We start from the raw sequence: 15,519 nt of genomic DNA, 5'->3' as shown, positions 1-15,519 counted from the left end.
TCCGATCATTCGGTTATCAGGTTTTCTACTGAAAACCTTAGCAATCGTCCGCCTAGGCAAAATGGTCCAACCACGTCAGCTACATAGACTGAAGCAAAATAAACACTGCTACTCTGGAGCAGTCGTTAGCTGAGCACTACCTTCCCCCACCTGGCGAGGCCGAGTTAGCGTCCGCACGCTATACGAATTGGTTGTCTGACACCTTCAGGGAGCTAGTTCCTACTAAAAATCAGCTCTCTTTTAAGAAGGAGCCTACGCCTCCCTGGTTCTCAGAAGCCCTGAGGCTTGAAAAACAAGCCTGCAGAAGGCAAGAAAGAATTTAAAGAAAAAACTATACTAACCATACGAAAGTACTATACCAGAAGGCCTTAACTTCATACAAAGATCTCATAAAAAAGGAAAAGAGTAGCTACTTTGCCCAGGCAATTGACAAGGCATCTAACTCACCGAAATAACTTTTTCAAGTTGTTCAGAGACTTACGAACATCTCAAATAAAACTAACCCCTCTGATATCAATCTTTTTGTGATGCCCTCGCTACCGCCTTCAAAGAGAAAGTAAATGTTATTTCCCAGGACTTCGATAAGGGGGACTCTCATCCTACTAGAACTCCTATTGAGAATATGTTAGGTGACTGTTCTTTTCCACACTTCTCTGCCACTTCACCTCAACAAGTTAGTTGCCTAATCTTGAAAGCCAAATCGGGCTCCCCCCACGACACCTGCCCAGTAAAGATCTTGAAACTGGTCCCTGACATGATTGCCAGGTATATATCTCAGATCTTTAATACCATGTTTGCCACCGGGACATTTCCTTCAGCCTGGAACAAGCTTCCATCCTTCCTCTCTTAGAAAAGTCCAATCTGATAATACAGATATGATACACATACGTAATGAAAAAAGGCGTAAACATAGGCGTAACTAAATACGTCATTAAACATGATGTCACAAGTGGGTGGATCCATAAGAGAATCCTGTAATGTCAGCAGAATTATTTGGCAGAGATGCGCGCGCAGCCGCATGACGTGTGATTGACGTGCAACTAGAGGGTGAAGGGGACTTGACATTTAGCTCTACATGTGGAGACAGAAGTCTGGGGGGTCATGTCAACCTAATCCCAAATCATATCTAATATCTTATGTTTAAAGAACTGTATTATCCAAAAGGAAAGGTCTCTATGATGAAATCTATTCTATACTGACTGTTAGTGCGTGTACAAGCGTCTAAGTGTCTACATGAGATGCGAGGGGGCAGGAATCTTCCATGGTAACAGGGGCTATGAATTACTTGCATGAGGACAGTGAGGCCTGGCCCTTAGCACGGTAGCTGGAAGAATGTTTACCTAAACTACTAGACAGGAATGCATCGGATGAGGAGCGGAGCAGATAATCTTGAAGGTGAAATACAGTTTTTGGCAGGCAACAGGCTGGATCAGGCACCGTTAGCCGCGCAGGGAGTAGGACAAAGTTCATGGATACATATGCGGGCTCGGACTGGAGCTTTCAGAGGCAGAAGGCAGGAAAAGGCTTGATGACAGAATTCAGGGCCTACTCGCCTGAATCTGTAAAATGTGGAAAGTGAACCACATAAAGTCGGTGGCCTTTCATACTTAGGAATGGAATATCTGACCCATTCATGGCGGATCTGAAAGAGGACATGATGACGGTGGACGCACATGTATTTGCGTCTTCATAACTGGAACTGGAGGGAACATACATGTACTTATAGCATGCACATGGAGCCGTTGGGGTCTACGATAGGGGACATAACTGATCACAAAATTCATATTTCCTCAGTTAGGTGACTGTTCTTTTCCACACTTCTCTGCCACTTCACCTCAACAAGTTAGTTGCCTAATCTTGAAAGCCAAATCGGGCTCCCCCCACGACACCTGCCCAGTAAAGATCTTGAAACTGGTCCCTGACATGATTGCCAGGTATATATCTCAGATCTTTAATACCATGTTTGCCACCGGGACATTTCCTTCAGCCTGGAACAAGCTTCCATCCTTCCTCTCTTAGAAAAGTCCAATCTAAAAGTAGACGACACGGCCAACTATCATCCTATCACTCGACTACCTCTCCCTGCAAAAATTTGTGAGAAAATAATGAATCTGGAACTGTCTAAATGCATCTTTGACAATCAGCTTCTGGACTCCTCCCAGTACGGCTTCCGACCAAGGCAAAGCACAGAAATCGCCCTGGTGAAGGCAACGGAGGAAGTAAGGAAGGCAGTCGATGGCGGAGGCTCAGCAGTGATGATTTTACTAGATTTATCGGCTGCCTTTGATACTGTTGATCATACCACTCTCACTGGTTGCCTAAAGGAAAGAGGAGTTAAGGGGGTCACCCTGGAGCTTCTTTCCTCCTTTCTCAGTGACAGATCTCAAGCAGTAGCATTAGAGAATTTTAACTCCCTACCCTACACTTTGCCTTGTGGAGTTCCACAGGGGTCGTTCCTTAGCCCCATGCAGGGCCGGACTGGGAACCAAAACCGGCCCTATCAAAGTTCTCGTCTGCACCCCCCCCTCCCCGGGAGGGGGAGGGGTTGGTGGTGCCACCGAGCTCTTTGCCAGGGCCGGTGGCACTGCCTGAAGCTTAATGCTGGGAAAACACAGATTATGGTATTCTGCAATCCCTCCCCAGCCTCGTCCACCAATTGGTGGCCTAATACTTAGCCACAACCACCCCGCCCTGTGACTAAATTTAAGAATTTGGGAATCATCATTGATGACAACCTAAACATGAGCACGCAGATATCATCAGTCCCTTCTGCAGCTTACTATATCATTAAAATGATAAGAAAAATTCTTCCTTTTAACCCAGACAGCCACAGAACAACTTTAATAACCCTGCTTGTACTTCCAAGGCTGGACTATTGTAATATTCTTTATCTAACTGTTTTAGAAGAACATATGAGTCGACTGCAACTAGTCTAAAATGCTGTAGCAAGACTGGTTCTTAAGCTTCCTAAATACCATTCCATTGAGAAGGGACTTCGCAAGCTGCACTGGCTTCCCATGCGCAGCCGAACTAAGTTTAAGGCCCTATGCCTGGCCCACAAAGGACTGCATAACTCAGGCCCTGATTTCCTCAGGTCAGCTTTCAAGAGAAATAAGCCTAATAGAGAACTCATGTCGGCCAAGGCCAACCTTCTAGCGGTTCCGACATTCAAAAAGATGCATTGGGGCGGCAGAGGTATAGTCCTCAATACCATCAAACGCTGGGACAGCATCCCACCCCACCTCAGAGCTATTCCTTCATTGACATCTTTCAGGAAGGAGATAAAAACCTGCCTATTTAACATCTAAGTTTCCACTCTCCGACCTCTTCTGATAGCGCCAAGACACCTCTGGTAATCGCGCGCTTTAAAAATTTCCTAACATAAGATAACATAACAAGTCCTATGTTCTCATCTGTTAGAAGGGGGACTGCTTGTCACCTCGGGCTCTGAACACAATGGCAACACTAAAGTAATCATAAAGTAAAAACAAAAACACTGGCATTGAAGGGGACAACATTGTGTGCAGATGTGCTCATTGTGATAGAACAAAATGTAGTCACTCAAACGGAAGGTAACCAATTGTAAAGAGGCGAAGGAGTCGGAAAATTGTATTTAAAAGGTTGAATTAATAATACCATGAAAAGACCCACTGGTGCATAGGAAATACACGTCCAGCTTCAACCAACTCCAACCGCTTCTCCCCTCCTGTTCCAACCCATGACATAGATACATTCTACATGACAAAAGCACATTCTAAATGACATAAGATATTCAAAATCAATACTAAACAACAGTAACAAAGCGCATGCAAAACTTTATTGAGACACAACAGTGAAACACACCACACCAATCTTTCAGTAGGCTGAAATATTGCCTCATGCTGTATGCTGTAGTGGGCGGAAGCTAAATGTGAATCACACAACAGACCAATGGATGACAAGAGCTGGCTAAAAGCTCCCTTTAAGCGTGTATGTTATGCATATCATTATAGTAAAATCAGAAGGTCTTGGTTAACGTCAGACCAAAACATAAGTAATCACTTAATGTTTCCAGAAGGACCTAGCCAGCTACCGATTGGCTGGCTATATTCAGTGATTCTGCACATTTGATGTGCTCTTAGAGAGCAAGCCTGGCTTTTAAAGCTTTTTTGCAACATCAGATCAGACCTCTTACAGTGACCTGACCTGCTATGGTATCTTTTTATTAATGGGTTGGAAGAAAAAGTCTATTGAGCAAGAAATCAAATTTGAAATCCAGTGCAAATGAATGACATAAGATGCTGATTTTCTCAAGTATTTAAAATTAGCAGGCTCAGTCTTCCCTTTTTTGCTAGCAGCAATTGTGCTGCTTTGTGAACAATGTGCTATGTGTGAGGAAAATTATCAGGATGTCAGATTTGAAATCCAGTGCAAATGAATTACATAAATGCTGATTTTCTCAAGTATTTAAAATTAGTTGGCTCAGTCTTCGCTTTTTTGCTAGCAGCAATTGTGCTGCTTTGTGAACATTGTGCTATGTGTGAGGGAATGATCAGGATGTCCTGTGATGTTGTGTAATGATATATTGTGCTGAGTTGTGCTATGCAATGTTGATGTGTGAAATGCACATCTTTCTCAAAAACTATTCTTTTCTAGGCACAGACGTCAGAAGGACACCCTTGGTGTAAACACCAGGGTTGTAGGATGGAAGGGAAGTCAGAGGTTGACACTAAGAGGAACAAGGGCCAGTTAGTAAGCTAGAAGAATAAGAAGACAGTCAGAGAGGGACTGAAAGAGACATCTCAGGGAAGAGATTCACAGTTAACAGTGTCCCACCACCTACTGTCCCACATTATTGGAAGGCTGAGCTTCTGCTCCCTTTCTCTCAGTTTGAATATAACACAGAATACAAAAAGTGTTGTTCAAAAACAAATAAGTAGAGCTAAAGATATGACTCACACGTTTTAACCACAAGATTTGTAAATTGTAGATAGACACACATTACATTTTATTCACATTTTTCCCCAAACAACTACTTGATCCTAGCCTTCAGTTCCTTTACGCCAGCTCTGCTATTTTAAATGGTAGGGAGATACCTTGGCACCAGCTCCCATGAACATTCTTTTTCCACCATCCCTTACACAGCCACGTACAGCCTCCAGTACTCTAGCACTCCAATACTTTAACGTTAACTCAAACCCTTTACCTAACCAAACCTTAACCTCATCTCTATTAACCCAGTCCAAAACTAACAATAAGCCTTTCTCAAAACTGAACTGTAACACCTTCCATAACACCCTACCTTATGTTTATCCCTATCCTAGCACTAACCTTCACACGCATCCTAATCTAACCTGCACTTTGTGCCTTAAATCATCCATCAGGCATACCTTAGCCTAAACATAATACCGTAATCTAACCTAAACCTGATCTAAACTTCTCTCTAACCCATATAGGCTTTTCACCTTTTTTGACTATTTTGTGAATCATACTTCTTGCAGTGCTTTTCACCTGTGTAGATGCATTTCAAGTGCATATGCCTCATATTGCTGCATTCATCTTTGCATTGCTGGTCAGATTCACAAAGACATTTGTGCATGTAAATACTTGCAAATCGCCTAAATTACAAAAGCAAATTCACCTGTGAAATTCACTGAATGAGAATTTGTACTTGTTGAGTGATTTACTCCCATGTAGTATTACCATAGTGTGGCGTCACGGTGAGGAGTTTTATATTCCATTGCTGGAATATTTTGGCAAATTTGTAAACACTCACAGACTTGTGAGTTTGTGGGGTCAGAACTTTACTCTTGAATGGTTAGCAGTAAATACTTTTCATGGTGTTAATAGGTGAGAAGACCACAACAATTAGTAGGGTTGTAGAGAAAGGAGTTTCTATATGGCTAAAGGTATTTTCCATGTGAATAAACTAAAAATCCAAATATATTTAAGCGTGACACGTCTACATGCACTAATGGGTTTCTTCTCTGTAAAAGGAGGAGAAAAGTAAAGAAAACAACAAGGGAAGTGCAATGAGAAAGCTATTTGCGATGTGAGCGGAGGCAAGATGGCGGCTGAGTGAGGAGTGGGCTGCTGCAGCCGATTGTGCTCTCCCGAAAAGCTGCACTAATTGCAAACTATGTTAATATCCCCAAACCGGAGGATGTGATATCCCTCTGAGCGCGAAGATAACAAGAAAGAAATAGACAAACAACTCAATGTTTGAAGAAGTTAGTGGCGGCATTAACAACTTACGCGGCTGGGCTTCGGCGTTGGCTCGATACACGGAGCAGCTGCTTCTTCGAGTGGAACATATCGAGAGGCTCTGTGCCCTTCACTTGCCAGCCGCTGCTTCAACTTATGTTCCTGCCATGGGGCCGAAATCTGTCACGAAAGCAGGAGCTGCGGTAGAACGTCGGGGGCCTCCAGCGTTGCCCTCTGAGGCTGACATCCCAGCGCGCGGTCGTAAGCAGAAGCCCAACGCTCTCCCGGAGACCTCGGTGGACCGGAAGGGGAAGGGTGGGAGCACTCAGCCCCAGCTACAGCGGTCCTCAGTATCCGTAGTTGATTTGCTCAGAGGGCAGGCTGTACAGGCTGCTGCCGCTTCTACCAACAGGAATGGCAATGGACTGGTCGGCGAGGAAGGCGTCTCTGAGAAGTCGCACAAGGAGCCGGGTAAGGAGCTGAGTGGGGGGATAGAGGGGCAGAAGGAGCCCACGCTTAATCTGCAGCTCCATACGGATATGGACTGCTCGGTCAAGGCACTATCTAACCCCCCTGCTGAGGCACACTCCCGGCAAGAAGCAATGTCACCTATAGACCCTCAGCTATACGCTGCAACTGATAAGCAGAATCTTGGCTTGGATCAGCTGCAGGAATCCACCCAGGGGTATTCGGTATTTGGTGGTGCCACTGAAGAGGGGGGTAAGCCTACACCCCAGTCCCTCTGTCCAGAAACTGGGGGTCCAGCCGGGCTGCTTAAAGCCTTGACGGAGAAGGATCAAAGCACTCCCCCTCAGATGGTAGATCATGGCTCAAAATATAAAGGGAGCTTTAAGAGTCACCGGACCCCACGGCGGGAGTGGGACAAAGATAGAGATTCGGAGGCAAATGATTTTTTCTCCCTTTCCGATGCAACTTGGTCAGATGCCGCCTCTGATTCAGGTGGGGAAACTTTGTCTAGCGATGAGTCGCAATCTCAACACAAGGCTAAGCTACCCTCGGGATCTGGAGCAACGGTACGCTCTATGAGTCTATGCCCTAAGAGTTTTGAAGGCCAAAATCAGGCGACCTTGAATTGGGATTACGCACTCGGGATCAATTGATGGGTACTATTAAACCTAAGGTAAATACTGGGTTGGAAGCAGGGCTTGTGCCGGCTCCTCCTACGTTAGAGTCAATTATGCAGTGCGTGGTTGCACATCGAGAGGAATCCCGGATGGAAAGTAAGAGGTCGCAGAACGCCTATCGCAAACTTCAAGGGGCAATCAGGAAAGTCGCAAAGACTTGCAAAGACATAAGCGATCGCATGACTGATATTGAGACTCGGACAGAAGCTCTGGAATTAGAAGCAGCCGGCTCTAAAGGTCAAGTAGATGCTCATGAGGCCCGACTCATGGATATACAGTGGAAGCTTGAGGAGGGGGAAAACTACCAGCGTAGGAATAACCTGAGATTTTTGGGTATTCCGGAGGGAAAGGAAGGGTCGGACCCCCGCACTTACATCGCTCCATTATTGCAGACCTCTCTGCCAGATCTGGTTGGTTGGGATTGGCACAGGGAGGTGCAAAGGGCACATCGGGTTCCTTTTTCTATTCGTCAGCCTGTTCCACCTAATGCTAAACCCAGGGCGTTATTGGTTTACTTTCGGAATTTTTTATTAAGGCAGAGTGTTTTTGAAAGAGCTAGGCCGGAAGCCCAATTAAAAGCTGAGGGGTTTTCTTTTTTCGTCAGACCTCACTTCTGCCATGTCACCGTGGAGCGCCAGTGGCGCTTACGTCAGATGATTAAGCCTTTCCAAGAGAAGGGAGCTCAGGCCTTTCTCTTAAACCCTGCCCGCTTAAAAATAATCTGGAGGGACACTACAAGCTTTTTTACGTCTGAGATAAAGGCTAAGTAGTTTTTGGATTCTGGGGGTAAGGCTGCATCTTAGGGATAATTAATCTAATAGAGCATACTGTTTTTCTCTCCTTCCTTTCCGTTCCCTTTTTCGGCTGGACGGTAGGGATACAGAAATATAGGATTATGTTGGGCTGTTCGGTTATGGGAGGTTTTTTTTGGTGCACTAGGGGTATTGGTACGTTAGGTTTGTTTCACTTTCGGGAGAGCACAATATTCATCCACTACAGACCTGGTTGGTCTGCTGCCTTCATTTTCAGGGTGGGTGGGATGGGTGGGGTGGGTGGGGAGCTGTGGGTTAGGGAGTGGGGTGGGAAGGGATGGGGTTGGAGAAAAAAGGCCAGGGAAATCAGGGAAATCAGGAAAAAGGTATAGTTTGACTGCTACTGAGCTACTAAAATGTTTAATATCACTGCATTGCAATAAAAATTACTTTGATGGGTAAGCTGAGAATCTGTTCTTTGAATATAGGGGGGCTTAACGATGCTGATAAGCGGCATAGATCCGCAGAAGTTATTCGCTCATGGGGGGTGGACGTCATTTGTCAACAGGAAACCCATATTCCTTTCCAGAAGAAAGGCCTAAATAATATTCCCGGATATAAGCAGACGATCTGCTCCTCACAGACTACTACTACAAGAGGAGTGGCTATCCACACCTCCACTCGGATGCCTGAAGTGGAGCGAACCCTATAAGATAAGTGGGGGCGATGGGCTATAGCCTATTTATCTTGTAGAGTCACCATATGTACCATCTATGGCTCCAATTTTGATGATTCTGACCTATGGGTCAAGTTGGAGCTTGAGTTAACAGCCTGGCCCTCTCCACTTATAATCTGTGGGGATTTTAATATTCATCTAGGCTTATCGGATATATCTTTGGTAAGCTATGATGGGAGGAAACCACGGGTATTTAAGGCCCTTAAAGCCTTAGCAGCGAGCCATGGATTAGTTGATGTGTGGACTCGTAAAGTAGTAGGTGATGCTGGCTATACCTACTTTTCTTGTCCCCATCAGAAATATGTTAGGCTAGACTACTTTTTTATATCTACCTCCCTTATAGATCGCGCTAATATACGTAAGCTTCCAAAGATCCTATCAGACCATAACCCTTTGATACTTGAGCTAGACCTTCCGGAACATCTGAATATCCCTAGCAAATGGTCCTTTGATAGGAAACTTTTGGTAACAGAAGGCTTTCTTGATCATCTTAGGGGATGGACCAAGCAATTTTTTGATGCTAATCGGTATAGCGCATCGAGGGAAGTCGTCTGGGATACTTTTAAAGCCTGCCTAAGGGGGGAAATCATTAGCTTCGCTGGACATCTTACGGCAGAGCATAGGATGACTGTGCAAAAACTCATGATTGAACTCTCTACGAATGAGGTAGTACATCTCCAAACTATTGAAAGTAAACAGAAGGATGCAGCGAAGCTAATCGAATTAGAAGTTATAAGGGTTAAAGCCAAACTAAATGGAATATATAACAATAGGAACGCTAAAATATATCAAACTCGTTTTAGGGATAATTATGAATATGGGGAAAAGACCGGAAGACATCTAGCATTAAAACTGAAACAGAGGTCGGCCGCTAATAATATCCCGGAGATTAAACGGCGGAATGGGAATATAGCAACTGATCCCCAGGATATTCTTCAGGTTTTTGCTGAATTTTATGGTGAGGTCTATAAATCTCAGACTGATCCTCAAATAGCAATAGGGCAGCGCTTAATTACCCCCCTCCCTATAGTTTTACAGGAATTAGAAAAAGAATTTACTCAGGCTGAAGTCAATGAGGCATTACAGTCCATGGCATCGGGCAAGGCTGCAGGTCCTGATGCAATCCCGGTAGAAATTTATAAAGCTTTACAGCCGGAATTAGCACATATGTTATTGGACTTGTTTTTAGCAGTACAATATCATGGCACCACACCTCATTCTTGGAAGGATACTAATCTAATTTTCTTTTTGAAAAAAGGGAAACCGCCTTGGGATCCGGCCTCGTACAGACCAATCTCTTTGATAAATACTGACAAGAAAATATATTCTAAAATCATAGCCAACAGATTGTCAAAAATAATAGCTTCCCTAGTTAGCCCATGGCAGCATGGATTTATTCCTGCTCGGGGAACAACTGATCATGTGCGTCGGGTGATCTCTCTATTTGATATCACTGAACAGTTCGGGGGTCAAATGTCTCTGATTTTGTTAGATGCTCAGAAAGCCTTTGATCAGGTGGAGTGGGCTTTTTTATGGCAGACCTTAAGTAGTAATGGTTTTGGCCCCTCTATTCTGACGGCTATAAAGGCCATGTATATGCAACCATATGCCAAAATACAAATGAATGGGATGGAATCCGGGAGGATTAAGATCTCACGGGGCACTAGACAGGGCTGCCCATGCTCCCCGATTCTGTTCGCTTTATATATAGATCCGTTGATTAGAGCTTTGCTTAATGATCAGGCTATTCAACCTATAATGGTTAGGGGATTTAGTACAAAAGTTTTAGCATATGTGGATGACATCGCCATAGTTACCTCTGACCCTCAGGCTGCATTGGTCCGTATCGAGGCTCAGGCATTAGAATTTGGTCGCCAGTCTGGCTACAGGCTGAATACAGCTAAAACTAAGATCGTCTGTACTAGCAATACCTTGTTTAAGGATGCTCGGAGGTCTCTGGAGACTATTTATCTAGGGATAAATATAAGCGCAGAGGTTGCAACTATCTGGGATATCAATTTGACACAGCTATTAACTAAGATAAGCACAGATTTAAAGCGTATAGATAAATTAAACATCTCTATCATTGGACGGGCCAACACTATTAAAATGACGATGTTTCCTAAAATTTTTTATCTTTTCAGATGCATTCCAATTGAGCCCCCTAAAAAGTTTTTTACAAAAATTGAAGGGATATTCTCCCAGTTTATATGGGGATATAAAAAGATCAGGAGATCAATAAAATTCATGACTCTGCCCCAAAATCGCGGCGGGCTAGCTATCCCACATATGTTATATTATTTTTGGGCTGTGATGCTGCAGCAAATGATCGTTTTGTTCCGCCCAAAAAACCGTGTAGGAATTATATTGACGATTGATAGCAGTGATTCCCCTCCTTCTATTTATGAGTTGGCTTTAGGGGATCATGCACCGGGTGTCTTATTAAGGCAATTAGATGGTAGTTATTACAAAAGAACACGATTCAAAATTGTTAGAACCGCCTGGAATGTCTGGAATAAAATTAGTAAATTGTTGAGGATTCCCAAGCTGCATAGATATCATGCTATTTGGGGATCGTCTCTGTTCCCATCTTTATTTTATGATAATCTTGGGAAAACTTGGGAACAGGCTGGCATTAATGTAATTGGAGATCTATTTGTGCAGTCTGAACTAAAATCCTTTGAAGAGCTTCAAACTCAATTTGGGCTGGATACCAAGACATTCTTTAAATATTTACAATTTAGGGAGATTTTCAAAACTGCAATGGCTCAAATAACTGGACTCGATAATATTCCGATACTTGATTGGCTTGGACATAGGCAGCCACGGGTAAAGGACTTATACCTAATTTTGTTGAATGCCAATAAGGATGATATCGCCAGCTCTGAATCTGTTTGGGCAGGCTTGCTTGGGGATCCTGAAGTCGATATCTGTCGGTCTTTGTATTTGTCAAAGAAAATATTTCTCGCAGCTAACCTTAAAGCTCAACACTTTAAAACTCTGTTTAGGCTTTATTATACTCCTGCCAAACTTTTTAGTGGGGGGAAAAGGGAAACCGATTGGTGTCCCAGATGTAAGGAAGGTCCGGCAGATATGATTCACATGTTCAGTGGGTGCAATCAACTGGATAATTTGAAATTAAAGATAGAGGAATTTCTTAATCAAATCACTGGTGGTTTAGCACGATTAACTCCTACTCTGATTTTGACAGGGATTGATGCTAGCCTATGTTTGGATCCTTCCCAAGTCTATTTTTGCTTTATGGTTTCTGCCATTTTTCGTTTAATTATTGCGACTCATTGGAAGGATGCTGATTCACACACATTTCATGAATGGTATGCAAGACTTCATCATGTTTTTAATTTAGAGAAGGCACTTTATAAATGTAAAGGGAAAAGGGCCAAAAGAAGAGGTCTTCGGGTATGGGGCCCGATCTGGGAAACTGATGAGATGTAATGATGAAGTTATAATTCTGTGTTTTACATTTTGTATTTTGGGATTTAATGCTGTTTTTGTAATATGGAACTTGCAGTGACTATTTGGTTCCTTTCCTGTGTTTTCTATGATTAATTTTCTTCTCAGCGTAATAATGTTTCTCTTGATTTCCCTGTGCAAAATATTCAAAAAAAAAAAAAAAAAAAAAAAAAAAGAGAAAGCTATTTGCAATGCACAATTGTGCTTTAAAAATCTGCAGTACAGCTTTTGCATGGACATATTCAGGAGTTCACAAAACATTTCTAGAAGTGTTCTCCTGAAAATGTGCAACACTGAAAGACTGTCGATTTCTTTAAAAAAAAAAAATAATAACCCCCTGTGATATCTGTCATGGAGTACATCTAAAGGGGCTCCCCTCGCCCAACCTATTATGGATTACTCGAGGTATACTTCACTAAAATACTCCAGATTGATAGGTGCAAAGTTTGCAAAGTAGAAAATCCCACTGCAAACAGATAGTTCAGGTCCAAGTCATAAGAACATGAAAACACATTTTACTGCCACTCTAAGAAAAAAGAGGTCCAATTCCTCAATTCACTGTGTAATAACCTATGTGTTTCTGTTCATTTCAGATTGCACTATGCCACTTCTTTTTCAATATTTCTGGGATTCTCCTCTGGTACCCGATTCCATTCACGCGCCTGCCTATCCGCCTTGCCAAGGGGCTGGGAAACATGACAGCGAGTTACAGATGGTTTGCTGTTGTGTATCTTATCTTCTGTTTTTTCCTCATCCCTTTTATCATCTTTGGACTCTCAATCGCAGGTTGGAGAGTCCTGGTGGGTGTTTGTGTGCCCATCGTGCTCCTCATAATCACCGCAATTGTCATTAATGTGATGCAGAAGAAGTGCCCTGGAGTGCTACCGCCCTTCTTGAAAACCTGGGACTTCCTCCCCAAGTGGATGCGCTCTCTGGAGCCCTGGGACAGGCGCATGTCACAAATGACATTGTTTTGTGGACAGCACTGCTGCTACTGTTGTAAGTGCTGCAAAAAAACCGAGGCCGAAGCACCGACAAAGGAAAACCCGCCCAGATCTCTAGAGGTTTATGAAAACACTGTGACGATTGATGATGAATTACCCAATAAGAAGCATATGCAACCATATGAGCTCAAAACAAGCTTCTAGAGACACTTGTTTCTGAACTGCCAAAACCTTCTCTCAGGATGAACTCTCATTCTATTTGGATGCGCCTGGTATTTATTTTTTTCATCAACAAAGCAGTCTAAAAGAGGATGAAAACAAATTTAGAAGTGAGGTTGCCTAGGTGATGCAATTCCTGAAATGGTGGTCAAGGTACTCTGAAGGTTTGTCAGAACTAGGAAGCAGAATGAGTTAATTCTGCCACATTCTCCCTCCCACTTCAAGGAATGGCTGTAAATTTCTGCTGATCCTTTAGTCAAACATGCAATCAAAAAGGGACTTTTAGTGAATGTGTAATGGCCCGAAGTAAAATTGTGAGCTGTCCAGTGAGTGGAAGGGTTTCTATATTCTGCTCACCAGTCAATGCTCTTCCTTCTTAGTTAGCTTAATTTGTCCCAATCATATTTTTGCTCAGTAATTGTTCCCACAGCAGCACCCCAGGGTTTGAGCATTTAGTGCAGCTGAATTGGAGCAACTAAGAGCATTGAACAATGACAGCCTTACGTCCATCAGGTGACGTGAAAAAGAAAGTACTCAAAGCCCACTCATAAAGTCAACACGAGTAGATGACGAAGTTTGTCAGTCTTTATACGTGTATAATTGGTAAGATTTCTGTTGAGTCTGACTACGATAACCCATGAGAACCTCTCCTAAAGTGTACTAAAGGCAAGATCTGCCTCGAGTCAGGTGAGAGTATTGTATATATTGTAAAGGTGATCGAACTTAGCTAAGGGGGTGTAAATAAGTGACTATGTTTCCCATTTAACATAATAGGCAGTTCAAGTTGATGCTTGATGCTAATGCATATTTAAATATTGTATATATCCTGTATGTAGTCTTTGGCAATATTGAAATCAGACTTTATGTACTGTGTACATATGAACAATGTTCTGCACATTTTCACATTACAATAATGTATGGGTACGTGCAGTAGTTTGTAACAAGAGATTAATAGTTTTTTGGTTGAACCAATGTCACGAGGCTGGGGTGTTGACAAATCCAGACCTGTAAATAGCAGTGACTGTGGAGTTCTTTCTTTCCTTTTTCGAGCATCAATATAATGCTACTTTTGCCTCAAAATACCACAAATAAAAGCAAAGAGATTTGTTATAAAATGAAGACAGATAAAAATTAGAAGGTCAAATTCACAGTTTCAAAATGGCTCCTAAGCACCCTTCCCTTGTCAAAGAATTGAGCAGCAATAATTGTGTCTGGCTGTCGTGTCAGATCTTACGTTTCCCTCGCACTCTGGAGTACAGATCTTCAGGGATCTCCTTCAAGTAGTACCCTGTAAATGTACAGTGAAGTACTGTTTATTTTTTCTTCATCTCTACAAGACATGGAAGAATTAGTAGTAGTTCTTATTAACTGGCCAAAACTCTTGCCATATCAAAAAGTTCCATCTCAACCAGAGTATAATGAGATATGTATTCACCAATTTAAGGTGCCGAAAAAAACCGGCAATATTCAGCAATTTACATTGGCACATTAGCAGAATTTATGTGCTTGACAACAACGCATACACATTGTACTTATGTATTATTGTTTCACTGTACACCACAAATAGGTACAGTTAGAATATTTGTATATAGACTTCTTGCTTATTATTTTAAGTTATATGCAGGAAAACTATTATGTCTAATGGTTGTGTTAATTGCAGAAACACTGGATTGTAAAAGTATGTAATCTTTTTCTATCTATAATGTATGTAATGGTTATCTGCACAAATTATGAATCTGTATACAATTTGCAATACAATTTTAAATGTGATCCATTGGTAGACTTTTATTAATAGATTGGCGTCCAATGAGAGAATGTGAAGAAAAGAAAAGGCTGAAAACATAAAGAAAATGGATTTTGCTTAATGAATGAATGCTTGTACTTTGCAGTTGGCGCAATACCTGAAAACAGTCCTGTTCTAAATTGGTCTTCAGGAGGACCATGAGAGTTCACACGAAGTGTGATGGGGTCTGTTGAGATATTCATGTTTAGGTTCTAGAATCCCAGTATCTCTATGACTTTTGTGTGAAGCCGATCCTTTTTAATTTTTCTGCAATTAAGATCTT

At 42.5% G+C, this 15,519-nt stretch overlaps 1 protein-coding gene across 2 annotated transcripts in view; it reads left to right on the top strand.

Moving 5' to 3' along the window:
• Positions 1-15,223, top strand: part of SLC34A2 (solute carrier family 34 member 2) — a 156,668-nt gene extending 141,445 nt beyond the window's left edge. For both annotated transcript variants that reach the window (XM_085642312.1, XM_085642311.1), the window contains one exon: positions 12,884-15,223. In XM_085642312.1, coding sequence (XP_085498438.1) covers positions 12,884-13,438 — 555 coding nt within the window. In that variant the 3' untranslated portion in view covers positions 13,439-15,223. The remainder of the gene's footprint in view (positions 1-12,883) is intronic.
• The last annotated feature ends 296 nt before the right edge of the window (positions 15,224-15,519 follow it).

Source organism: Triturus cristatus, chromosome 2_2 (genome assembly GCF_964204655.1).
Source record: "Triturus cristatus chromosome 2_2, aTriCri1.1, whole genome shotgun sequence".
NCBI lineage: Eukaryota > Metazoa > Chordata > Amphibia > Caudata > Salamandridae > Triturus > Triturus cristatus.
This window is presented reverse-complemented; position numbering and strand designations above follow the sequence as displayed.